Source organism: Gavia stellata, chromosome 17, assembly GCF_030936135.1.
Source record: "Gavia stellata isolate bGavSte3 chromosome 17, bGavSte3.hap2, whole genome shotgun sequence".
NCBI classification, from domain to species: Eukaryota; Metazoa; Chordata; class Aves; order Gaviiformes; family Gaviidae; genus Gavia; species Gavia stellata.
Genome location: NC_082610.1, coordinates 17,318,703 through 17,346,201, shown reverse-complemented (window position 1 = coordinate 17,346,201; position 27,499 = coordinate 17,318,703). Strand labels below are relative to the sequence as shown.

Sequence of the window (27,499 nt, the reverse complement as noted above, 5' to 3'; positions counted from 1 at the left end):
TTTTTGTAGCATCTTCTGAAGCTACTTCCAATGCCACAACTTATCTCTTACACAAAGCACTGATGTTATATATAATGACCAGGTTCTAACTGAACTGAAACGTACTTGAAACTGACAGGAGTGAGAGGAAGGAAGGATGAAAAGTTAACAAAACAGAAAGCGTTGACATTTATGTAGCAAATGTAGTATGACAGTAAAGGAGGAGGTAATATGGAAATGACTGAAGAGGAGAAATTGGATTTGAAAGGAAAACTATTCTATACATAAGAAAAGCCGCGGGTGGGGGGGAACTGAAAGGCAAAGAGGGGCAGGGGACAGGGAGAAACAGGACCAGAAAATGGGATGGACAGAAGAAGGAATGGAAAACAGGATCAAGGGGGGTATGAGTCTTAAAAGACAAAACCCAGAATTCCAAGTTGACCTGAAAAACTGAAGCCAGTGGCTGACAATGTTTAATTGTAAGAAAGAGAGACAGCCGTGTAACAGACTGCAGCAGGACGACACACAAGCTGTTGTGACAAATGGATGTTCTACAATTGCAGGTGAATAAACAGTGCAAGTATGTTGAGGCAGGGTGGCTGGCTTCTCGAAGCATATCAGATTGGAAATAAAATAAAAAAAACAAAACCAAAACACAGCTCAATTTTGAATATAACAAAGGCAAAGAAGGGCATTATCTATGCAGAGAGGGAATGAGTTGAAAAGATTACAGCTTCTCCTAAGTAGCCAAAGGGAAAAAAAAAAAAAAAAAGAGATACAAGTCTAAAATACAGGAGAAAAAAGTATGGAGCCTGTTGCAGGCATTGTTCTCTATGAGGCATGGGATGAAAGGTGAAAGATGACAGCATACCATAGAAGGAACTTTTTTTTTCCTTTTAAATAAAGAAATAGATGAGCAGGCGAGCAATACCTGTTCAGAATGATGAGCTCAAGAAAAGGCCTCTAAGAGTGACTGACTGCCTTTGTCAGGCAGCATAGAACAGGAATAATGTTGGAGAAGACATACTAAGCAAGCTGATGACTTACAAGAGTTCAAGAAGAGTAGAGAAGATATTTAAGAAATAATTTGCAAGTATACTAGAAACAGTAAAGAGACACAACATCAAATCAGAAGCAAGGAAAAGATAAAGTCTGACAAGTCTCAGTATCTTCTATCATGTGTATATAAAATACAATTTGACTGCTACAAGGGCAAAGCAGAAGTTGTGCCAGGAAGGCAGAGAGGTCATTCTGAAAATTCTCATTTAATTACAGGATTTAAAGGCATTCATTTCCATACACATTTTTTTCTATTTTTTACTAAAAAATCCTGAACTCTGAAGTCACTACTCCCCCATTTCTTTTCCCCACACAAGGAAAAAACAAGAAACAAAACAGAAAACCCTAGAAAGCAAACCACATTGCATGGCTACAAATGGGACTCTTGGAAGTTAGGTATGAATGGAATTCCACCTTACCTAGAAATGTATGAATGATAAACAGACTTAAATTACACCTAAATGGGAAAAAATTGAAAGGAACTGTCAGCATGAATGAAAAGTGAAATGTACAAAATAATACAGGAGGCAACAACTATAACCTTCCAAGATACCTTAAGCTTTTTTCTACAGAATACCAAATCCTTTAAAAGGATATTCAATACTTAACAAAAACATACTTCAACTCAGAACTAACATTTTGTTTCTCAGCTGTCCCACTTTTTCCCATTACAGGTGCACCACTGCATTTTGATCCTGCAGCACACTCATTTCTGCCACTCTAGTCCCATTTGATCAATCTTTCCACAAGACAGACTTTCTTTAGTATACAGGATTTCTCATTAAAGAAAAAACAAGCTCAATTCTTGATACGGTGACAAAAAGCATTTACTAGTGATATGATGATGTATACAAAACTCTGTGTCAGAAGAGTGACTTGTTAAGCTGCTGTTACGACTTTCATCCAAAGATCAAGCAGTTTTGCATGCCTTTCACTTTTTCATCTGTGTCTTAATAAAAAATTAAAAGCTGATGTTTTAAGAACTAAATGAACACAAGTCTGTCATCAGTGCCCCAGCTTCACTAAATGTAAGCGTTAACTTTACCGTGACTGAAGGACTGAAAAATACCTATTCAGAAGAAACACTAACCCTTAAGGCTGAATTTTAAACCAGGTCTTATAAAGTTTAAAATTCAAAGTTGGGGACTAACTTTTTTGATTTCTAGCTGAGTACAGACATGTGGAGTCTAACCTGCAGCCATCAGGACAACCAAAAAGAACAATTTAAGAAAAAGAAAATAGACAAACAAGCTAGTTGAGACTTGTCAGACTCATTCTAAGTTGAAGTCCAGCCACAGAATATTTGAAATAAGACCTTTCTAAGAGAAAAATATGTATCATTATACAGAGATACCATTAAGAAGTAAAGGCACACAGTTTGGAAATTATCTTTTTCTTGGTGCAGGTTGGAAGACAAAACCTACATTTTCTCAATTTATGGAAACATTAAATTTTCTTTTAAGAACAATTTGAGTGCTGAAGAAGATGAAAACATCGCAGTCAGAAGCTAGCGTGGTTTTTTGTTTTTAATTTATTAATATTTTAAAAAACTATTATAGCCTTAGTTACACTGTTCATGATTATAGTCTGCATTATGACTAAGCACGCAAAAATCCTTACCTTAGGATCACTCTCTGCATCTTCCTCCTCTTCTCCCTCCTCTTCCCCCTCCAACTCCTATGACAAAATAGAGATAAACTAACAGAAATTAAAACAGGTTAAAAGTGCAACTTTTTGTAATGGAGAAAAAACAAAATAGCAAATTATATCACCACTATATTTGAGTGTTTCAGATGTCAACGTTAAAACTACTTGGGCTGACTTAAAAGAATTCAGCATCTTCAAAATCTTAAAGCAAAATCTTTAGAAGAAGAGTTAAAACATAGATTTAAAAGATTCAGCATGGCTTAAGGCAACCTTCCTGCATAAGGTGCTGCAGCCTCCCAGCAATTTTTTTTAACTTCTACCTGACCTATTATTTGGAATTTTATAGTTCTGGTAATCAGTATATATACACACACAATTTTGTTCTTTGTTTTGACCTCCTTCAAAAGAGTCTCTATTTATTTGGATTACTGTGGACAGGCTACACATTCTTGCACATGATTTTGAAGTATTTTCACACTCTGTTGTACACACACCTACATCCAAGTAGTAACATCTGGCATTGGAGACAGAATAAAAATACACATACACTTCTATCAAGATCCAGCTTAAAAAAACAGAAGTAAGAAAATGTTTAGTCACTCAAAAGCCTAAGCCCAGAAGTCTGTATTGCAACTTGCAAAGAGAGAAAAAAGACTGCATGCTGAAGGCTGCCAGCTCATGTCAGACCACCAGCTCAGTAACTTCTGATGTACTCTACTACGCTGAGCTTGATGACAGCCAGGTATGTACTTTTAACCAATTAGCAAGAACACCACAGTAAAAGCAGTAAAATAAAAACACAATTACCTGTAAAGGATGTTAGTTCATTTAAGTGTGGTATCATTCAGTGGTTTTGTGCAAAGCCTTGCACACTATGTTTGTATTCATACAACACTACTGTAAATGGACCAGAGCTCTTGGTATACTAGAAATTCCAGCCGAAATTAAGCCTTTATCCTGAGCAGTTGCTCGCTCTCCCGTTTTTACTTTACATTTAGCAAGGCCCAGTATTCAAGCTTATGACAACTAAAAGCTGATGGCTGAATTCCACCTACTGCCTAAGTTAACAGACATTTAAAAATAAGACTGAAGGTTCTTATCATGCAGCACTCAAGAAAAAAGCTCATCTGTAATTGACTCATGTCAGAAAGCAGCTTTTAAAATACTAGAAAAAAATGGGATAAATGTTCTTGCAGAAAGTACTGTTGTGAAGAAGAAAAACAGCCATAGATTTTGTAAGTCAGGAAGGCTGAACTCTTTTAGAAAGTATCATACACATGAGCATTTATGAACAACTATTTTCTGCTCCATATAGGACAGTAGGTAATTAGTTATCTAGAAAAGATACAGTATGCATCTCACCTCCTCTTCACCTTCTTCACCTTCTTCAAACTGAAAAACAAACCCAAGGTTTTATTAGCTCTGTTAATATTTGCTAGACCTATTTCTGCAGAAGATTTTATGCATATTAAAAACACAGTAACTGAAACTAAGCCCCTTCCAGAAGCAAGGATTAACAACTCATAGCAAGCTGAATCATTCTTTCCTATTCCCAAGTAACAGGAATCTCTTCAGGTTTTTGTTATTCTCATACAATTAATACTACATACTAGTCTAATCAGAAAAGAAAGAAAATGTTTCTATCTACATGGTGACTAATAAACAAAATGCTGATAGCATACATACGTTATCATCATCCTCAATAGCTTCCCCAGTGAAATAAAGCACAGCACGAGGGACTATCCTTTCACGGAAGAAGTGTCCAATTTCAAAATCTGCTGCTAAAGTAAACTCTGAATCTTCATCCTGTAAAGCAAGTCAGTTTGACTTTTCTACTAAAAATGCGATGTGCTACAGAGGAGCAAACAAAAGTATTTCAATGTTACAGGTTTGAGAAACACACTGTTATCAACACCAACCTTCAGGTCGCATGTACTTTCAGTACACTTAACTTTGTAACAATAAAAGAAATATTGCAAGTCGAAATCCAGACTTGCAGAATCGAGATTTATTTTAAAAGTTTCCTGCTTTCTACATACAGGCTACTGGCCTGCTGAAACACCTTCTATTAAAAAGGCTCATACAGACTTCACTGGTTCTGACATCTGACATTACAGAATTGTTCAGACTGCTTCAGATCCATTTTTTAAAAAATCAGACACCAGCCACGCAGTAGTGCTGAATGGCTAGAGAAAATGACCTCTTCTCAACAGTGATCATTATAGATGTATCGGATCAGCAAAATGTGTAGCAGCAAAATGTCAATGGATTACTTGGAGAAGTCAACAGTATATTTTATCAAGATGGCAAAACTTTGGCAAAAGCAACAATAACAATAAAAATACCCAGAACTTAATAAAAGAACCTGAGTAGTCACTATAGAGATGTTTAGCAAAAAAGATATGGCAAAGAGCAATTGTGCCATTTCAGAAATCTAAACTTACCAATGACTCTCCATCACCGGATACTGCAAAAAGAAAAAGAGTGTAAATTTAAGAAAAGTTTGTATAGTCTAGCCCACTTCAATATTCAAGATGACAAAACACAGTATAAATAAAGACCTTGTCATACCAGAAAACACTGGGGTTTATAAAGTCTTCAGAAGCTAACTATTAAACTTTTAAAGACAATTCCGATTTATCCTAAATTAAACCCACAGAAATTGCACTTGCAAGAATTTTATGTGCTGTAATAAGAGCATCAAAGCTGCCATTTTAGCACGCAGTTCACATTTCTCCCCTCAAAGAACAACACGTTTTGTTTCTATATTAATGCTGTAATTACAATAGCTTTATTTTGCTAGAGCACTACAAACCCTCTCCTCTCCCCAAACACAGATGCTACCAAGTAGATTAACATTTTGTCATGAATTTGCAAAGCATTGTTGAAAAGAGGCCTGTTACTCTAACCAGTAAGGAACAAGGTGGGGTCTTTTGTTTGCTTGTTTAGGAAAAAAAAAACCAACAAAGAAAACCCCATACAAACAGATTTCCCTTCTCTACTTGGGTGCCATGGTACTGCGATCCTACTGTGAAAGTGATAATTTGGCTCAATCTGTTCTCAAGTTGAAAATGCAACTATCAACTGTCAGCAGACGTCATAGTCTTATCTTTCTTATACGGCTGCCTCCAGAGTACATCCTTTAATTACTTCAAAAAAACCCAAGGTAAAACCATTATGAGACAAACAAATCTCCATCCCTTTCTGAAAGCAGCAACTACTTGAAATTAAAAAAAATTAATGAACTTGTTTAAGTTAAAGGACATTTCTGCACCAAACTCCAACTTTGGAAATACTTATCACTTGTTTCTTATCCCCATGTACACAGGGATTTGCAGTGGTATTTAGAAGGGACAGGTAGTTCATAATAGCCCACGACTGAATCAAGAACTAATGTCCATTTTGTTCAGTACATCTCTGAAGTCCAAAGTAAACTGCTTCTTCCATCCACGTTTGGGAAAAAAAAAAAAAAGAGTACAATGGGAGATGTATCAAGAAGAAATAATGTTGTTAAAATTGTTTTAAATATGTGAGTACACATCTAACGTTAGATAACTAGGAAAATTAGGAAGGTATGTATGGAGCATTAGGGATCACTAATCACAGAAGAAACCACAGGAAGTTCCATCACTTAACACAAAGGTTTAAATGAAACCAATATACTAGAACGTGACCAACACTGGAAGATATTTCCTTCACACATTAAAGACCTCAAATAGATGCACGGAGCCATCCTGTGGTAAAACAAGTCAACTTCTTTAGGAGACTCTACATAAGACTCTCTCCAGACTACAAATCCTGTTTACACAGCACACCTAATGGCCAAATTCTACAGAATCATGTCAGAACAAAATGATCTGTTTGGATGGACTGCAGTTTGCTATCTTCCTCTAGTAAGAAGAAAGTATAAAATGCAGCAGCATAAATGGTTTGTAGGTTTAAGCTGTATAAATACAAATACATATAATTAAAACACAACATATTTTAAGAATCCTAAATTCTCATTTTCCAAGCTTACCTTTTATTGGGCTGAAGAAGTTAAAAAAAGAATCATTAGGTACTTGTTTAGTAATTGTTCGAACTGTGCCTCGACCCTTGTGCTTCTGTTTTTTCTTGATTGTTTTAACTGTAACATTTTTTCCCTTCTTCCAGTCAATAGTACACCTAGAGACAACATGTGGGAAACAACATTTTAACACAAGGCATCAGTGAAAATAGGGAACTGAGCATTAGAGCAACAAACATCACAGCAAAGATGGCTTATCATTCTCTAGATAAAACTAGCTTTACACACACTGGCAACTGAATCTACTTGTCAAGATGTCAAGTAGATGCATAGTAGTGCTAGAGACTATGTGTATGTTGGATATATCAAGTATTTCCTTAAATGAAAAAGCTAAATAGTTTGTCTTCGCAGAGTAATCACTGCCCCCACCCCACCCATACTTTAATACCTCTTTGCTCCAACTGTTGGAGTTTTGTAACCAAGGACATGATTAAGCTATTCCAGAAAAATCTCAACAGCTGAGAATTATTCTTCCAACAGTCGGACCAACAGAAAACAATACTTTACATCCTCTCACTACAGGCCAAGGCAGCGTCCAGTTACCTTGGAGATAAATGCAAAAGGAGTGGCCAGGCAGAGGCACATTTTACCTCTCCAAAGAGCAGTGCCCAGACCGATTTGGCAGTCAAGCACAGCAAGCTAGGAAGAGCTTACTTTTCAGTTCCTTTCTGCTACTGTGCTAACTGACACTTTTATATCAATTAAAAATCTTCTTAACTAACCCTTTCTTAAATGTTAGTTTAAAACAACAAAAAAAAACCCAAAACCACAAAAACACCCCTCCCATCAAAACCCAAACACACATCCTTCAAGGGAAAAAAAAAAGGCAAACAAAAAATAACAGACAAAACAGCAAGGAAGCAAAATAAAATCAGGTACAAAAGTATTTTTTAGTTGTGTCAGCTCTGCTCTGGTATGGCACTGAACATCAGTTATAGAGCAGAGATCACTGATGGGAAGAGAAAGTGTTAGGTTAGATGGAATGATCCTTTACCCAGAGAAAAACTCTAATGTGGTGTCCAACTCACTAGACTTCCAGAACAGAGATGAGAATACACCATCCCACAGTCAGTTTCTGAACACATTTTGCAAAAAAAAAAAAAAAAAAAAAAATCACTGCATTAGCCACAACTGCCAGAACCAAACTGCGTGGCCAGTATGTTCCAGCCTCAAAACAGGCTGAAAGAACAGATCATACATATGACCAATTCCTGCCAGATTCAAAAGTACTGCTAGAATAAAAATTGCTGAGGAGATGAGCAAGAGTCCAAGAGCGTCTAAGGCTACTTATCAGACTGAGGATGGGGGGGTCTATGAAATGTAATGATTAAAATTAATTTACCCCGCTATCTGGAAATAAAAGGCTTGTTACCTCATTAGTAATCTATTAAACTTGAAAGGTGTAATATTTAAAATGCACACTATGTTAAAACATATTTATATCTATGTATCTGTTACTTCTGCATGCTGAGGCTAAGATCATCATCCCTACAAACTCTCCCAGTTTTTAAGTCAGCAAAAGCTTTATTTTATCTTCATTAATTATTATCACAGTAAGAGAAAACAGCATCTAGAAAATACAGACTATTACTTCAGAGGGTTTTTTTGAATTTCAGGTTTTCCTTACCCCTCACAATCAACTATTTCAGGTCCTTCAAATGAAAAGGGATCTGTCTTGTCTGGCTCCGACTTCATCTTGTATGTTTTTGTCAGGACTGAATTAGAAAAGTAGTCGTTGGGCCCAAAGTGGAACTCTAATGAGAAAGACTGGAAGAAAGTTCCATTACAATTTTATGTTACCACTAATTTTTATCTTTGAAGCAGTGCATCAGCAGAATTACCATTAATCAAACCCTGAATACAGTAAAAAATAAGAATTTGATGGCAAATATATCTTTCAAACTACAGCAGAAGCAGGAAATTAAGAATGTCAACCAATTCTGAACATGCAGGAAGCTAGAACAACCTTGGCTAGTATTAACATTCACATTATAATCAGGTAATTACTACATTTCATTCACCTTTACGTATATAATTGCTATTTTAAAAGCAACCTTAGAAATAAAGTACTTTCGAGAAAAGCCTTGGTTTCATTTTCTATGGAAGCCTAGTCATCAACCTTTGACTAGGGATGAAGAAGTTGCTATTCTGATGTCAGAATGACTTCAGAATAACACCATCAGGTTCTGTTACTCCCCTGACTCGGATCATTAAATGTCATAATCTTGAGAGACTAAAACAGACTTTGCTTCCAATTAAAAAAAAATTAGATTGCAGGAGTCTGTATTTAAACAGTGCACTCCACCATGAACCAGAGGGTTTTTTTTCATTTGATAATAGAAAATCCTGCAAAAGAACACCGACTTCATAAACTGAAGCCTGAGATTACACAGGTCTTAACAGATTACAGCCTGAAGCAGGTGTTTCTGCTTATGTTTGAGCCTCCTGTGGCACCTGAAAGTTGTTTGCAGAAATTCAGTTTCTTACATGGAGAACAAAAGGCTCCGGTTATGGAAAACTGCAGCACACACAATGCATCAATTTTCAAATCTGTAAAGCTTTCAAAAACTGCTTGCACAATGCTATATATATATGCCCACTTCGCACTCAGGATCAACTACGAACTATTTAAAAGTAAAACAAAACACAAACTGCCTTGGAACTGGGGAAACAATAAAGGTTTTCAGCAGCATTGCTTTAGTTACTTGAAGGGGGGAAAAAAGTCTGCAGGTCATTTCAACACAGAAGGGTTGAAAGTCAAAACCCGCAACATCATCGTGTCTACTGCACAGCCACAGTATGCCTAACAGTTACCTTAAAATATTTTATTTACTCCCCCAGCAATATGCCATAAGAACTAGACTTAGTGTGCATACAAAACAGATTAGATAATTGCAAAAAACACTAGGCTTGAATATATTTTCCCAGGCACTCTTCAGACTCAGGCCAGAAAATCATCTGTTATCACCCAAGTCTGCCTTGCCATCCTCTCTTTTTGAAGGCCCACCATGTGCAGACGGGATGCATAATGCTGGGGACAACAGCATATTCAAAGACATTTATCCCTCACTCATCTCCCACAGACCCCTTAGTCTTTCTAAGATCCCATGAATCTCTTCACGTAATTGAAATCTGGAAAGACAGCGGTCAAGGAGTTATGAAGACTAGCGGCAACAGCAGCCTTCCCAACTCACATGCTCACAGTTTAAGGAAAGGAAGCCACTGGGAACCACATGTGCACTGGAATATCTGTGTTGGCTTCACGTAGTCTATTTCACCTTTACTTCCATTTTAAAGCAATTCGAGACAGCTAGTATGGTTTGGAGGGTGTCTTCAGCTAAGGCAAATCTCTCTCTGGCAAACATGCTCAGGGGAAGAGTTATAAACTTAGCTAATCCACCACCAGTGACTAACACTCGTACTCAAATAATCCCACAAACCATCACTGGGATTATAAATAGGTAACCAGTGGCACTACCCAGCATGCAGGATCCCAAGGACTAGCAAGACAAAAACATCTGCAGAGACTGCACTTCAGTATTTCGTGCTATACCTGCTAATTAGGAGACAATAAGAAGAAGCTTCAAGTTTCACATTCTATTTAAAGCATTGTAATAACTTTTCCAGTAGTCTTTATTTGGACATCTTCGCTTTTGATATCAGCTTACCTTTCTAGCATGTATTTCTGGATCTTCCCTGTAGTATGAGATGTTCTCATGAAGTTCAAAAAAGAGAACTTCCCTATTTTAAGCTACTTACTTAAGTTATAACCAGATGCATCATCCAGGTCTGAATTTGCTAGTTAAATATCCTGATGTCCAAATAAATACATAAGTAGAAATTATATTTATACAAACATATGTAAGTTTATTCATACGATTATAAATTAATAAGAGCAAAAAGTAAGGGAATCACTTATATTTTATGCGGATAAAAGTTTATATATACAGGCTATAACAAACAGAACTTTGAAGCACCATTACTGTAGCCAGGTAAATCTACTTTTGGAGGACCGTAACTACAGTTAATCACTTTGGTCAATGGTAAATCAGAGAATTCCTAACTATTACGTATTTCTTTTAGCGGCAAAACCTAATCCCCAGCAGAATTATTGTTATTTATGCACCAATTTTCAACAGTCAAGAGAATTTCAGACAAGACAGTCACATATAACTGGATAGCACGTTTCACTCAAGCAGTCAGGAATGCATCCTTTTGTCTCCAAATACAGAAGGGACATGGAATTTGTCAGCCTTCCATTACTGGATTTCATGTAGCACTGGAATGGAACCCATTCACAGAAATATGCTGTCAAGAGGTTACGAACAGTGCAAGACAAGATAAACCTATTGATGTTTTAAGAGCAGTTCTTCAACTTGAAGTACTGTAAAACAAAGCTGAATGAGAACACAAAAATGCTGTAGGCAAAACCAACTATTCCCAAATCAGTCAAATGCCACCGAATAGATAAGCTTCAAGATTAAAACCACCAACTTCTTAGAATACTTCACTTTGTGCTTAAACAATTCATTTTCTTCATAAAACTCATATCCTCTCCTTCAGCCCTAGCAATATTTAGGAACTTCATTCCTAATTTTTCCTCTGTCCATACTAGTTCTCTTGCCGATTATCAGCTCAAGTGTTTTGATACTAATAGGAGAAAGACAATGACGACTAAAGAATTTTGCCTCAGATGTTATTAACCTTTAAAAGGTATTTTGAGAAAGTCCTTCCACCTTTCTTACATGAATCCTCAATGAAGTATTTCTTGCATTTATTTTAGACTTTGTCAGAAGACTGTAACTCCATAAGACAAAATAAAAAATACCAAATGTAAGGAAAAAGCCACAAGGATGAAGTTTAAAGAAAGGATGTGTAGGCTCAAATCCCGTCCTTCTTTCTCCCTGCTGCCCCCTCAAAACAAGTTCAAGTGTAGTCTGCATGAATTAAATAAGCAACAGAACAACTTATTTTTAACAAACACAGTATCTGTTTCTCAAGAAAACAACTTCCAAAAAAAAAAAGGCAAAGTTCTACTTTAAAAATTACGCATTAGGTACAATTTTAAAAGACCATCTAATATATTTCTCTATCCTTTTCAATAGGCACAGTATCCATCATAATTGTTTTTGATTAATATTACTGAGTCACATCTCTTCTTTTGATGAAATAGTCAATATAGAAGGTAGCACCCAGAATTTTTTCCACAACTCATTTTCAAACCAAAAGCAGCCATGTAACTTTACTAGTAAGAGTAGCTAATTTGGAATTTGAGACAAGAAAAAAAGTGAAAACTAAACAGTATTGAGCCAGAATTTTAATCTGGAAACTACAATGACGTCAGAGTTGTCCAGGCTAAGGAATAATGAGCAAAGGGTCAGGAAAGCTGTAGATAAATCTTTAAAAGGCAAAGCATGAAGATAATAGCCTAGAAAGAAACCCCACACACACACTCCAGCCAAAGAGAATGGAATGAAAACTTTGAAATGCTGTTCACTTCATTACTACAATCTTCATGAGAAACAATCAGAGAAAACTCACCATAGGCTGTCCGGGTTCAGAAAACTTAACTTTAATGTCCTGCAGATATTTCAAGATTGGTTCATCATATTCCTCAGAAGGAAAAAAAAAGAAAAAAGAAATTCCTATTCAGCAGACAATATTTAGAAGAACAAAATTTTAACCTAGCTTGCCTGTTCAACCTGTTCTTAAGAAAGAACCAGACCTTGTAATTATTCAACAATTTCAGCTAAAGTTCAGATTTGGATCCAAATTTCTTAATTGTAGTTGCAAATACCACGTACCAAATTCTAAATCATTAGGCCTCGTCTTCACTAAATACAGCTGCTACCATGCTAGGCTGAATGAACATTACTGAAAATAATTTCATTCAGGATCTTTATTGCCGGTGAGATTCACAGAAAGATATGCTTCAGGGAATTCTTCCTTAGAAGCATTAAAAGCAATTAATATAATTGAGGGCAAAACTACATAAGCTATTTAATACAAATTCAACCAATCCATGGATATGCTTATCATATCCTTGCAAAAATAATCCTTTATGGACTAAATGAACAAAACTACAGGGGAACAGCTGTTGTAAGCAGTACATAAACTTGCATTTTCGTATCTACAAAGGTTGTTACAACATCATTTCTTAAACAATCCACATAGTGTTTAGCAGTTTGGGTCAGCTGTTCTGCCTGTCCATCATCAGCCTTTCAAGCACCTTCAGGAATATTAGGGATTCTGAAGACTCAAAGATTTGGTCTCCCACACACATTCTAGAAGCACTCACTATTAATCAGAAAAAGTAGCAATGCATTTGACACATGACAGAAGTTATTCTTTTCAGAGGAGAAACTTACTTGTACTAATTCACTTAGCATATCTACGTTCCTAAAGATAGTAAACCAGAAGTCTGGAATTCCTTTGACATTTGTCTCTTCGGCTTCTGCTTTTTCTTCTATTACCACTACGTTTTTCAGGTCTCCCTGTGAAACAAATACAGAAACATTTAAGAAATTAAATCACAACTTCTTAATATATTTAATGAACAGACGTAGACATACAAAACATTTGCCATCTCTGAAGCTGTGTTTAAGGAACATTTAAAATTTACACTGTTTTTTCTCTGTAAATGAAGTTAAGAGACACAAGGTTTATTTACACAACTAAAAACATATATACATTTAATTCAGATTTTTCAACTCACTTGGAATTCTTCTGTACAAAAACTAAACAGACCAAGTGACAGTTTCATTGACTTGGCAAACAGAAATATCTTTCTACAAACAAAAAAAATATAAATACATTTATTTTTCTATCATCTCATTCCTATAGCTTCTTGTGCCATTTACAGTGTTTCATCTAAAAATTTAAAATTTAACTTTGCCCTCTGAAATACTGTTTTAGCTTCCCAAATTTGCAGAATACTTGGTAAAGTTGGTTTTCATGGTTATTTCTCATTACCACACTGTCTTCAATTATTAATCTTTTGTGATACAGGATTCCCTACACATAACTGATGTCAAATGTTATAAAAAAGAAGAATGACTAAGTCACTTCTTCATCCCAAAAAAACAGGAAATTCACAGTCTGAATTAGTTGTGCTGCACCTTTCCTTTTACACCACTAGATAGCAGCAAATATATAAGATCTTCTGAACAGCAACCACTTGGGTTATGACTAGCCAAAAATATGAAGCAGCAGTTTCTTTGCCATCTGGACATGTTTCTGATCTTATAATTGCATGGAATATGGCTTGTCAATGCTGTATTTACACAAAGCCTAACAAACCTTTTTTTGCTTATGCACATGGAGTACTGTGTCATGCTAAGTCTCATGAGATCAGTAAAAACAAAGAGAACAATTCGCTTTGTATACAGAACAGTGTCCAAAGGAAACTGAAGGAAAAGGGGCCAAGGGAAACATGCAAAGAAAACCTGACCGAATGGCAGACACAGCATTGAAAGCAGGTCACTTCTTTGAGGAAAAGCAGCAAGCCACGAGTATACATCTCCAAAAATGAAGACAGGAGAGTCAGAGGCAGCCTACAGATTATATTATCCCTCCTAAATCTAGATAGCTCTTACTCAATAGACAAGTAGGAATCCACTAGCCAGGACACATTTTATTAGGCCGATTCCATTTTATGACTAGGTGACATGTCTAATCCGTATCTATGGATATGAAAGCTAATTATGTCCCCCAAAATAAAGGGGACAGGCAAACAAAACAGCCAGCCTTCTATTATCTTGGGGTATCATGTAGCACTGGAATGGAACCCATTATCAGAAAGATACTGTTAACAGGTTACGAACAGTGCAAACAAAGGCAACTTTTCAATTCATTCAAGTTACAATTTTGAAAAAAGGCTAAACTAAAAGTTTAAAAGCTTTCACTGGACATAACAGTGTATTCATCACAAGAGCACATTACTGATAAAACCTTTATTTCCAAAAGATGAGCCTTTCAATGGAAAACACTGTACAGCAATTAATTCTGACAATCCAATATATCTCTAATTCATTACCCGGCTTGTACTCACAGCTAGTTTTTCTTCTTCCTCATTTTCACTGTGCCATTCTGACTCTGCATCTGTGGGTTCGGCTTCCCCATTAATAAACTCTCTTCTCTGTGTTAGAAAAATCAAGAATGTCATTGAAGATACAAAATTACATATATGCAAACAGAACTGACTCAGCTAGAAGGAGACAGAGATTATGTACATAGTCTTCCCACCTTATCAAAAAGGGGTTGATAGAGTGCTGCATATTTTCTCTCTAAATCATGTACTTCTTCATAGAATTTAGCTTCTATATGGGCACATTTCACCTGGAGCTGTTTCAAGGCATCAATTCTTCTTTTCACTGCTTTTGGTAAACTAAAAACCAAACAATTCTTTAAGGTTAAAAGTTAGTTGCCTCAGCATTATTTAACATATCACTGTGAAATAGGCTGCTTAAAACTAAATGCAATTTTTAAATAAAAGGCTAATGTCAAATATACATACTGCTTCAAAACCTATTTCAAAAAGTTGAAAGAATCCTCTCCTACCCAAGTTGTTCTCAAAGGTGTTATCTTCTGTTCCATTCCCTGGGGCCACCACCCTCCCCGTGTAGTTCAGAGATCTGAAATTAATACCTTCATTTACACCTAAACTTTGAGACTAGAGTTGTACTGATCCATCTGTGAAAAATAAGAACTGTGCATTCTACAGGGGAAAATTTTGATTCATGGGTCATACTCAGAAAAGTACATATTGCCCACCCGTACTTTAAATTATTAAGCTAACTTTTTATAGCATTCTTTTTTTTTTTTAAAAAAAGAGGTCTACCAGCTATTCCCAGTCAAGAAATAAAAGCACAAATATCTACTACAGGCAAAATTTTAAAGTTTAAGTCTACTCTACAGTTAATATAAAACTAAGCTTCAAACTAGGGTTTTACAGGTCCTGAACTTTCCACTACATCCTGGACAGCAATTTTATATAAATCATCATTCAATGCAGCACATGCCCTGACAGGATAAGGGTCACAGAAGGAAACAAGGGGAGGGGAGTAATTTCTAACCAAAATAATAATAGTCAAGAAAAATACTGAACTGGACAAAATTTTGTTTGCAATTTTGTGTAAGTAAACTAAAACTTGACTCTTCTTTTCAGAAGTAGGCCACTATGAATCAGGGATTAAGTCAACCATTTTTCTTTATGAATCATTTGTTCTAATTTCCTACCTTAATTATACAGTAATAAGGTTCTATTATGCTTTTAGCTTTCAAGAATTTTATTATGCCCTGTACTTACGTTTCAATGTAACTTGAAGGAGTAAGCGCCGTGTTGTCAAGACGTTCCTGTAGAGCTGCCAGAACTTGTGGATTTTGCATCACTTGGTCTGCTAGCTTTTCTATGAAGACAGAAAACCACTTCTAAAACAAATTTGAATATATTTATAGCGCTTTTGTCATACTGTATGTCTTAGAGCAGTCACAGTAAAAACACTCACTATTTTCCAGATCTCAAATAGCACCACTATAGTTAACTAGTAACTCAAGCAAAATTACTTCAGGATCAGATTTCAGAAAGATAAAATTGGATAATGATAGAAAATGCACCTTTCTCTTCACAAATATATCAAATCTTTGCTTTTAGAAGCAAGCAGTACATTGATGACATAAAAGGGAAGACGGGAAACTTGCTTATGTACGAAAGCGCAAAATAGGAGTTTCTCTATTCTCCCTCTATAGTAGCTGTAGCTTATAAGCCACATATACATTTGCAAGAGAAGAACCACTGAATTATACTTCCAAGACATTTGTAAAAGTGTTTTCCAGTTAGTGTGACTCATGAAAACAACTGACGAAAACGCTGTCTACTGTACAACAAAGCAGCATAGCACTATGACCACTTCCTTGACAACTCTCATTTTTTACTTCAAGATACATTTACAGTCTGTAAGACTCCTCAAACAGCCGCCACAACAGTTCACGGATGACTATTTTTATGGGAGGTCAGACCTAAAATGCTTCTGGGCAGGAGTTAAAAATCCTTACCAATAACTGCGCCAGTAAGGCGGTCATAGTGGGAAGACATTTGCTTTTCAAATCTTTCCATGCTTTCTCACTGCTTTTCTCTCCAGACATTAAAAAACAATAAGTAGCATAGCACACACTAACTTGCTGAAGCTTTTATATAGGTGGGTTTGTGTGTTGTTTGGGTGGGTTTTTTTTCCTGCTTGGTTTTTCTTAATCCAACTTGACTACAAGAATTATCCAGTGGCGTCTACCAGTTTATCTGTGATTTCCAACCGTCAGTCACAAAGGCCTTCTTAAAAAAAAAAAAGTGGTGAGACCTAAAGAACATTCAGTGACCACATATGCGAAACATATTTCACTATAACTTACAAATTTGAGCATTCAGGTTAATAACAATGGAACCGTAGCTTTTTCCACACAGAGAAGTATTAATTTGAAAAACATTATTCAGCAGTTATCTGTAGACTTTCCAAATGAAGAATAAAAACCTCAAGAGGATGTATTGTAAAGATGCATTTTCCTACCAACAAGATAGATAGTAAAGAACTAGCATGCATACATACAGGACAGCTCATTTTAATAATTAGGCTGATAAAGATTACATGTTGTTCAAAGCTAGTCTATGCAGGCCTTATTGCAACTGTCTAGTGGGTTATTTCATGCAATAGTGACACATCCTAGTCAGAACATATGCAAAAATACTTTCACTCTTACGAAAATATAGCCTTTATCTTGCTCTTGCCCGCAATAAACATGGAAAACATCAGAAGTGAACAGTTAGCCTAGAAACCATTGCTTTGCTTTCCACAGTGAACACATCTGTAGTTTTGACTGTAGAGGTTTTGGAACTGTATACAAAGAAGCTTCAATACACAAGACAATAAGCTTATTCCACCTCTGTAATGTTACCTACTACTATGTATTTCTTACCTTTTTTGTCGCTTGCATTTTTAGCGGCGTCCACCGAATCTGAAGCAGTATCTTCTGTTTTACTAAAAGAATTAAAAATGTAACATATTAAAAAGGCATCACTTCATAAAAATGTGAACATTTAAGAACAAAAGTATTCTGAATTTTCAGTGTATACCACAGGACAAGTTTTATAAACTAGTATCCCACTAGAAGACATGTATTTATGTCTTCAAGCTTCTTAAAACTTAAAAAGTTTGGATATGAAACTAGTTATCCTAAGATGAACAGGATGCAAAACAAGAGAAACCCACACGAAACCCCAAAACAAAACACAAAAACCCCAAAACCACTGACAAATAAATTCATCTCATTAAGAGAATAGCTGGCCTTTCATCTGTACTGGGTCACTCTGGACAGGAAAATGTTATTACTCACAAGTGAAAAATACAAGACACTCTTTTAGTGTAAGCGATGAAGAAAAACATAAGAAAGGATACACTTAAGAAAGGAAGATAAACAAGAGATCAAAGCTCTTTCTTTTGAATTTCTACATCAAGTTGGTTTGATTAACAGTAAAACGATTCACTTCTACTCTAAAAAGAGATGTCCCTGTCCTCCCCATCTCCCTGCCGCAGTGTCTTCCATCACACTTCCTGTGCTGGAGAAAGAGAGGGCCCAGAATGAGTCAAGAGCCAGCAAGCATTCCCTGTGTTCCTGCCAGCTTATAGGTCACAAAATACAGATTGGGTATTGCTGAAATTAACCTTAACTCAGATACAAAAGGAGAAACGATATCACATACACAAATGGGTATTACTAGTTACCAGATAGACTAGCTTATCCAGCTTACCCTGGTGCACTGCAAGCCTTGAAAGACCAACATGATTTACACCAGTTTAACACCACCATTATTTGTTCCAAAAACACTGTAAAAACTACAAAATAAAACAGGGCCTTTTGCATGCTTAAATCATACAGATCAGAGAAACACTGAGGATCAGTGTTCTCTTCAAGTCTTTAGAGCATTTCAGTATGAACACTGAAAACTGAATCAAGACAACATAAACTATGTTAATCCAAGAACAGAGTAATTCTGTATCCAATACACAATCTCAGCTTCTCCTGTACCAAATAAGTGTTTTGACCTTGCCGTAAGGAAACACAGTCTAGTTAGAGAAAATATTACCATTTTATTCTTATCCAAGTTTGGTAATCCATTTTTCATAGGTGAAAAATACTCTCCCAGAGAAAGACAAGATTTCAAGAAAACATTCCAACTTACCTGTTATCTGCCATCTGTGTGCCTGTATCCACCTGCAAGTTGAAAAACAGTGTTTAAAAATATTTTAATGGTAATTTGTTTACCTCAACAGAAGATGAAAATAGAACAGGTCATTGTTTAAAACCTCAATATAAATTAACAGCTGCTGGTTTTGCTAAGAAATTCATCATGCATAATCTCTTGCAGCAAAGTGAATAGCTCCCCTAATACCCAATCCAAACTGGAACTTGCTCATACTTTTTAAACAGGCTGTTAGATGGTTTCATTTAACCCTTTTAAACTTTTTTTTTCTGTTAAGTATTCCAGATGTTGATCTACTTCTACCAGATCATAAGTCTTCAGTCTGAAGACAAGTGTCATAGTTTCCTAGACTAGCTTTGCATTCTATTAAAAACAAATATCAGGCCAAAGAGGAAGACATAAATATATTATTTTCTAATTCCTTGACAATATCACAGTAAATAATGAAATTTTAATCTCTGGATATACTACATTACTATGCCTGATGTGAAAACAATGAAAGTTCAAATTAATTACAACAACTTCAGAATTTTCTTATGTCACAGGAGCAGAAAAAAATACACCTCACTTGTCTGTCTAATCAGGGCTATTTTTGTGAACAGCTGCTTCTGCTGCACTATACTGAATGACAACCTAAACCTGCTGCTAGATAAAGAGAAGCAAAAGGCTATAGGAAAGAAAATTATTTACCAAGAGAAAGGTACAAAGGCAGAATCCCCTATACAAAGATTTGTCTTGAATTTATTTATCGGGAGTGAGAAAACAAAGAGGAAACATAGAAGTTGAAGTCTTGGTATTAGCAATGATTGGAACCAAGTTTAGCACAGGTACCCCAACCCCCAAGATCTAAATTAGCTCTCCTGAGAAACGAGAGGGAGACACATTGCCTAACTTATTTTGCTGTTATTTCTTTACTGGGGTGAAATATCCAAGCCTGTACATCTATTTTAGTAATACAGGTTGGGGTTTTTCCCCCCCCCCCCATTCTAAGCAGTTCATCACAAATCCAAGTAATCACTACATACCATACAGAAGCATAGGTGGTATTTTCCACCATCAAGCCTTCAAGAAAGCAGGTATTAGTCTGCAAGTCAAATTTAGAATAAAAAGTACCTTCCACCATTCATGAGAGTTGACAGGTCTGTTTCTTAGATTCTATAAAGACCAAGGAGGCTGATCTTTAGCCCAGCTTCCAATACATGGCTACCAAAGAAGAACCTAAGTGCTAACAACATCTTGAGCGGCAGCCAGAGCAGGGGACCCAGAGATAGCATGCACTCTCCCATCTGGAAAATGCTGATTCCTGCTCTAAGCTAGAAAAGCAACACTTTCACAGCCACTTAAATAGAGTTGAAAAGCTTTGTTCATTTACGAAAGTACTAAGAGTATACTTTAGACTATTCCACAGGAAGTAAAGGTGCTTAACATTTACCAAAAAAGCACATGAGCCCACCCTATAGATTAAGTCCAGGAACAAACAAAAGGGGCTTCACGTAGGCTAGGTGTGTTTCAGCAACTCAGGCAAATTTATTTGCCAACACTTACTCTTGCCTTAAACATAATAAGAGAAAGTGGCAATGCCAGCAACCATCCACTAGAGCAAAACAGAAGAATTTTACTATCTTACAGCTGAAGAAATAAAGGAGCATACACGAGTCTTTCCTTCCATAGCAGACAGAAAGCAGGGGAAAAAAAAGATATGATTAAAAAGGTAAGACATAGCAAATTGACCTAATATCAGAGCTTAGCCAACAAGTTACATGATCCTAGTCACTATTAGAGGAAGCAATAGTAAGCAACTAAAAATGCAGACTCGCGTTACTTAAAAATTAGCCCCGAAGACTCGTCTCTTCCAACCTAGGCCCAATGACAGAGCTAATGGAAAAAATCCACTCCACATACAAATTCTTCTGCTCAGTTTTTTGTGCAGTATTTCCTGCAGGGAACTACTTCTCAACCCTGCTGAGGGAAGACAAGATTCTCATTCCATCCTCATTTGTGTTTGGAAAACATGGAATAAAGTTCCCATAACTTGAATAATTTTTAAATAGCAGTTGAATTAATCTCCACTGGAACAGACATGAATTGGGCATGTTCTGACACAAGCCATTCACCTAAGTAACACGAAACAACAACAACAAAAAAGAAGAAAAAAAAAAGACACCATTCCCTGGTGCAAATACATACTTGAAGTCTTCTTTCGCTCCTCTAAATTTTTCCTTCGGTAACTAAAAAGCAGAAAGAAGTATATAAATAAATAATGAGAAGAAGCTTTCTTACAAAACAGCTTGTGATTCCCAGTTGCATTACAGTTGTCTTCTAATGACCTAACTGCCGCAGAGTTACTGACAAAAACGTTCAGTAAAAGCTGGTGAGAGCAAGGTGATTTTAGAGAGACAAAGTTAAATGCACACCTAGTTGATAGCATACAGTAGCAAAGCACTGAGCCTTCACATTTATTGCCTTAGTTATTTTCCAAGCAAGTGAGCTCAGTTTACAGACAATTAAAACATGAAAAAGCTATCAGAACTCCAAGAAAAGAATAGTGTAAGGTATTGTTATTATCACTACCACCACCAACAAGAGGCCAAACTCATCTCTTATTTCTTCTGAACAGTTCACTGTTTCCAAATAACTAATGCAGACCCGAAGCTTTGGGGAAAGAGGGGACTACATCAACCCCTTGTCCCACAAAGCAGGCTGCTGCAATTTGTCTAGCACAGATGTCACACACGACTAGTCACTTAAAACAGCAAGAAACTGTTATCTCGATGCACACTAAGATAGCAGAAGTTCTGTACATTTAATGGCAAGACATATTCATAAATACAAGCGTACACAGAATAAATTTTCTCTGCTAAAAAAGCCTACGTCTTGCTGTACAAACCTTCTAAGCACAACTAGAATACGAAGCAGCAAACTAATGGGCTCCTGAACTCACAGGAAGACTTCTACCCGCAACTGTTACTGTTTTTGTAACTACAACAAATCAGAAGGGAAAGTTATGACTTCCGTTTTAGAGCTGCTGGGATGCAACGCTGTGGGAAGCCACAAACATACTAGTCTGATACTTTTTGTAAGGGAAGTCAAAAGCAATAATGAAAAAATAGTCAAGAGGAAGAAACTCATTAACCTGTTCCACAAGCCTGGAACACGAGCAATACTTAAATTCACCTTGAAAGTTTTCTTGAGGGAACACTATTTTGGTTAGAAATGACTTAATAAAAAAATTTGCCTAGTGATCCTGGTTTCACCTATAACTTACACGCTTGCTTCTCTACCTTCTTATTTTGAAGCCTTGCAGGCAGATGTTACAGGAACGAAGTCAGACAAATCCTACAAACGCTGGTATTATATGCAATAAGCAATCGTAGCAGCAGCAGCAAAAATTTTAAACAGGCCCTCACTTGGGAGACGGTGACCTCGAAATGAAAAACTGAGCCCCCAAAATCCCACACCACGCTGCGGGAACACAAGATCGTGGATGAGGTCAAACGAAAGAACCGCGCCTGACCTAAGCGGCTAAGGGCTTGACTCAACCCGAGCACCGCCGGGTGAGAGACTGAGAAACTGCTCACCACAAACAACAGCCCTCCCACCCTCTTCCTCCCCCACTTCCCCCGGGAGGGCGGGGGAAGGGAGGGCTCACTGCCAGGCTCCCCAGGGCGGGCGAGAGCGGCCATGCATGTGGCCGGAACGGCTCCGTCCCCCCTCCACCAGACTCAGAGCGACGCAGACTCCCCCTTCTCTCGGTCCAAACTTCTCAAGCCAGCCTTAAAATGGTGCCTGACCGGGCCGGGCCCGCCCCTCTCCGCCAGGCGGCTCCAGGCGGCCCCCGCCGCCACCGAGCTCCACCCCGGAGCAGGCCCTAACGGCCGCCGCACGCGCGCCCCATCCCCGCGCTGCGGTCGCGGCGGCCAGCTCGGACCCCCCGCTAGCCCCACCGCCCCCCCAAGGCCGGGAGCCCAGCGCTGCGGCCCGGCCGCGCCCTCACCTGCCCGCGCCCCGCGTCCCGCGTCCCCTCGCGCCCGCAGAGGCAGCAGCGCCAGCCGCTTGACTCCTCGCAGGCTCCCTCGGGCTGCGCCGCCGCCAAGAAAGCCCCCTCCCATTGGCCGAAGCGCGGGCGCCTCCCTCAGCAAAGACGCCGCCGATTGGCCCTGGCAGCGCCACCGCTGCCGCGCCGCACGCGGGCCATGTTGACTATCCGACGGCGCGGCGCTCAGCCAATCAGAGAGCGAGAGCGGATCGGGGTGGGGGGGCCGCTGAGGGATGTGCGAGCGGGGCTGGCGGCGCGCGGGGAGAGCGCGTGATGCGGGGCGCGGCGGGGGGAGGCGTGCTCGTGCCTGCGTCCTCAAAGTGACTGCGCGAGGGGGGTGGGCGACAATATGGCGGCGGGTGCCTGGTGGTCGTTGGGCGTCGGAGGGCCGCGCTCTCGAAACGCGCTGGGAAAGGCAGGGGCAGGCCCGGCCCGGGCGGAGCGGGTGACCTCCCGCTGTCCGTGCTGCGGCGCCCCGGGTGTCCTTTAACCACTGCGGCCGCGCCGTGGCTCCCGCGGTGTGCTCGAGGCCGGGCCTGGGGCGGGGAGCGAGCTCCGGCCGTCCTGGCGGCCGCGGCAGGGCGGGGCTGAGGGCCGCGGATGGGCGCCCGGGAGCTGCCGGCTCGGTGCGCGGTGCGGTTGGGAGGAGGAGGCGGCGGCGGGCTGAACGCGCGTTTGGGATGCCGGGGAGCGATGACTGCTGCATCTCTAACCTGCAGGCAGTCTACATCTGCCTTGCCTTCGGTTTGGCGTTAAGATAATCCGTGCGGTTCCGAGGCGTCCTGTGGCTGGCTGTTAAAATGCGGTGCTGCTTTCCGGTTTCTTCGGCAGCAAAGACAGACTTGGCAATGCCTGTCTTCTGCTCAGTCACCTGCCTGCACCGCAAGGTTTACTGTCCTAGCGGATACACATAGGTGTGTTTGAGGGGTTGCATTTTAACTAGATTAATAATGTGACCACGGTTTTAAGAACCTCTCTGTATATCACTTGCATGGATAAGACTGAACTTTAAAAGTTGAAAGATAAAGAGCTGAGTGCTTCCTATTTTAAAAAAGCGCCCTTTTTGATGTTTCAGATGGAGCACCTTTTTGAAAATGCAGATGTTGGCCTTCCCAGCAGTTTCCTAGTCTAGATATGGATGTATTTTCCTCTTCTCTAGGAAAGGAAAAAAAAACCCAAAACCCCAAAAAAACCTTAACAGCCTGTCTTCTGTTTGTGTGGCTATTTGTAAGCAGCAGATGCTGTGTAGTGTGGTGTTAGGAACAGTGCAGTTTCAGCATCTGAAGCCACTTAAGAGTCTTAGTATTTCACTCACTAGGAAAAACCTCTAACCCTTGATTGTGTCAGTGGATTCCCTTGTTCCATAAAAGGTTTTTTGCATGTCTGGAACTTAGTCTTGGATTTCAGTAGTTAGCAACTAGGGTTTATCATCACAATCCTTTTACAGGTAAAAGTAAAATTTGGAAATTATGAGACCAATATCTTATTAACAACTAATCAATACATTAATGTTGTATTAATTCAGTTGTAGGAACTTAGTGACAACAATAACTAAGGAATTGTTAGTTAAATAGGTACCAGTACTGTAATTAAAGAATAACATAATTCTGAATTACATTTAGACAGCTAAAGAAGTGCAGGAATGTTGTAGAGTCAGTTGCACAAATATATTTGGTGGGCCTGAGGACATGCTCAATGGAAGGTTCTTCCACTTCTTTTCTTTGCTTCCAACTCCCTTTATGTTTCTCCAAACCAGTCCTTTTTCTGACATCAGCAGGTTAATGGCCTCCTCATACTTCCATGAATTCTTATTTTGGGACAACTTTATTCATGATAGTGGCTACACTTAATTCTCAGCCTTCCAAAGAAGAGCATAATGAACTCTGAAAGAAGGATTTATCTGAAGGTATTCCTACTCTGCTCCTACTTCTTGCTGCTGGTTCATAGCTGTCAAGTATTCTTTTTGGCTTTTTCTGTCAATATCCATTTTGTTAAAAGCTGTTTCTCCTTTCCACCCAGAAGACGTTTGGAGTACAAGCTCCAAACTTCGTCTCCTACAAAGATTGAGGAGTTTTTGCTTAGGTATGTGATCTAGCTGCACCTTTCTGCTGTTGCAGGAATATACTGCAGCCCTGTTCAGATTATTTGTTGCACTACTGCATCTTCTGTGGCATGTGTCGAGTGTGCCCCTCTGCACTAGTTGCTATCTTGTTCATGCAGTTCTCATAAATGCTGCAAACCCTGAATTAAATTAAAATTAGGATGGTCTTGTAAAAGTAGATTTGGTTTCTTCTGGACCAATTACTAAAGCCTTGAAACAGGTCATAGTGCTGGAAGTGTTTGGCTCTCTTCCTCCACTCATGGATACCGAAGTAAATACACATTTAAATTACCTTACATCCTTGGATTTTTAGTGCCCCTCTCCAAAGGCATTAATCTCCCATGATCAATGAGGGATTTTTGCTGACTGTTGTCTAACCTCTCGTAGCACAGTGGTGGACTTTAGGACTGTGGATAAGGCACAATCTGTGGAGTCATCTTGCTGTCAGGTGCTCCTACCCTGCAGAGAGCTGCAAAAAGATACTTGCTGAATCACCCTGGCTTGATTTAAACACCCAGCCTAGCATACAAGAGAGCTTGGAGAACCAAAACTGAGAGAAGGGATTGTGGCAGAGCTGCTGAACAGATGCACTAGACGCTGGAGAGAAAGCTTAGGCTAGGATCTGTAACTGGCATGAAAATGTCTGCGTCTTCTGCCCTTGGGTGGGTATTAATGGAAACTGTTCTCACTTAGTGAGATGCCGGACATTCACAGCCTAATTTGAGAGATAAGACTTACTTCTCAATGACTTTTTCTGGAGGGGGAAGAAGAACTTTGATCATGGCTAAGTGGAGTCTTGGTACTAAATAGCTAATGTGCTTCTTAATTAATTTGTTCTGTTTCAGGAGACATGTTAAGTATTGTGCATGTGGTACAGTGTCCTGTATAGAAATTGTCCTGTGAAATCAGAGAGAAGAGTAAAAGTTCCTTTCCATATTTGTATGGTAGAAATTGTGTAATTAAAGAGGGAGCTAAAGTTGGTCCAACAGGTACCACCACCTGAAAATGTTAGCTTGAAATATAGAAAAAGAAGCTGAAGGTATGTACTGTATGTGGCAGAGATTTGCTTATTTGCACATTTAAAATGCATCAGTGGTTTCCTGGAACAGCAGACATCAAATGCAAACATTAGGGTAAAGAGGTCAAAGAGAGTATCATAAATGTAATTAGGCACTCATTAGTTTAAAGTCTTTGAAAAAGATTGGTGGCAACAAGACCAGATTGAACAATTCACGGATTTTTCTACCAGTATCTGAACAAACTGACTGATGGAGGAACTTGTTCTCTTTAGTGGAACAGTATTCACAGTTGATGTTAATGTGAATATTCACATTAGAAAGGCTGAAAGGCACGCTCTGAGCAAAAGACACAAACAAAATTTGCTGCTGCCAAGTTTGGCCTTCAGCCAAGGGTGCAATTAAAAACAGAAACGCCACACTTTACCTTGCCTTGCCATCTCTGAATAAATCCTGTAATATGTGGGAAATAAAAAGCTTCATGTTGTACAGACCAACTCAATGTCTTGTTCCAGAAAATTAAAAAATGCCAAGATTTTGCTGTGGGGATTTTCATAATGCTTAGAAAATCACATTCCAGACTGGCTACCCTGAGCATGTGCATGCATACATGCACATTTTAAAATAAAAAAAATTAAAATACTGGGGAGTCTGTCCTCTCCCATTTGCTTGCTGAGAGAGACAGGTAACTAAGACACTGAATGCAGACCATTGCTGTTGGATTTTCTTCTCCTGGTTGCTGGGTCACTCTCACTAGGCAAGTGCAGTGGTATTTACTTAAGTGCCACTGTGATGGATTGCCAGGGAAGAGGTATTGTGCTGTCCGTTTCAGCGATCACACAGCACAATCGGCACACCTTCACTGACAAAGTCATCTTAAACAGTGTGCGTCCAAGCTTGGCTGCAGCATTCTTTGTTTGCTAGCAAGTTTTCCTTCACCATGACTTTATGCATATGTTATTTTTTCCAGAATTGTGGCTGCAGAGAGGATAAAAGTAACTGATCTGTAGTAGCTCTGGAGCTAACAAGCTCCAAATTCTAGGAGGCTAAGTCTATTTTTCTGACTCTTTGCCAAGGTCATTGTTTTTATTATCCTGCTGCTTTTGGGGAAAAAAAGTAACTCAAAATATGATTCTATTTGGAGAGAATTAATTAACTTGCTGTTTGTGTATCAAGGAGAAATATTTTAGCAGCTTCTTTAGAGGTGGAGTTGCCAATTTGTGTGCTTTTTTTTTTTAATAGAAAATACTTAGGCCTGTCAGCTAACTCACAGATGCTTCGTGAAGCAGACATTTTCCTTGACGACAATGCTGACTTCTAAGGACAGCTGAAACAGATAGGAAGA

At 38.6% G+C, this 27,499-nt stretch overlaps 1 protein-coding gene and 2 non-coding genes across 5 annotated transcripts in view; all 3 read right to left on the bottom strand.

Annotated features, from left to right (window-relative positions):
* Window positions 1–23,046, bottom strand: part of NAP1L4 (nucleosome assembly protein 1 like 4) — a 28,420-nt gene extending 5,374 nt beyond the window's left edge. The window contains exons 1-16 of one of the 3 annotated variants that reach the window (XM_059825830.1): window positions 22,996–23,046; window positions 21,189–21,229; window positions 18,981–19,012; window positions 17,717–17,778; window positions 16,059–16,158; window positions 14,996–15,137; window positions 14,802–14,888; window positions 13,120–13,245; window positions 12,293–12,364; window positions 8,379–8,518; window positions 6,704–6,849; window positions 5,130–5,152; window positions 4,372–4,491; window positions 4,048–4,077; window positions 2,659–2,715; window positions 1,458–1,495 (exon numbers count right to left, since the gene is read on the bottom strand). In XM_059825830.1, the coding sequence (XP_059681813.1) occupies window positions 1,490–1,495; window positions 2,659–2,715; window positions 4,048–4,077; window positions 4,372–4,491; window positions 5,130–5,152; window positions 6,704–6,849; window positions 8,379–8,518; window positions 12,293–12,364; window positions 13,120–13,245; window positions 14,802–14,888; window positions 14,996–15,137; window positions 16,059–16,158; window positions 17,717–17,778; window positions 18,981–18,994 (1,125 nt within the window). In that variant the 5' untranslated portion in view covers window positions 18,995–19,012; window positions 21,189–21,229; window positions 22,996–23,046 and the 3' untranslated portion in view covers window positions 1,458–1,489. Of the gene's footprint in view, window positions 1–1,457; window positions 1,496–2,658; window positions 2,737–4,047; window positions 4,078–4,371; window positions 4,492–5,129; window positions 5,153–6,703; window positions 6,850–8,378; window positions 8,519–12,292; window positions 12,365–13,119; window positions 13,246–14,801; window positions 14,889–14,995; window positions 15,138–16,058; window positions 16,159–17,716; window positions 17,779–18,980; window positions 19,013–21,188; window positions 21,230–22,995 lie in introns of those variants that run through there. The other 2 variants (XM_059825829.1, XM_059825831.1) reach the window with 2 other exon arrangements.
* On the bottom strand, window positions 10,965–11,085 carry LOC132318562 (small nucleolar RNA SNORA54). The gene has a single exon (XR_009484337.1). It is a non-coding gene; the product is annotated as a small nucleolar RNA SNORA54 (small nucleolar RNA).
* On the bottom strand, window positions 14,453–14,581 carry LOC132318563 (small nucleolar RNA SNORA54). Its single transcript, XR_009484338.1, has one exon. It is a non-coding gene; the product is annotated as a small nucleolar RNA SNORA54 (small nucleolar RNA).
* Window positions 23,047–27,499: the final 4,453 nt, after the last annotated feature.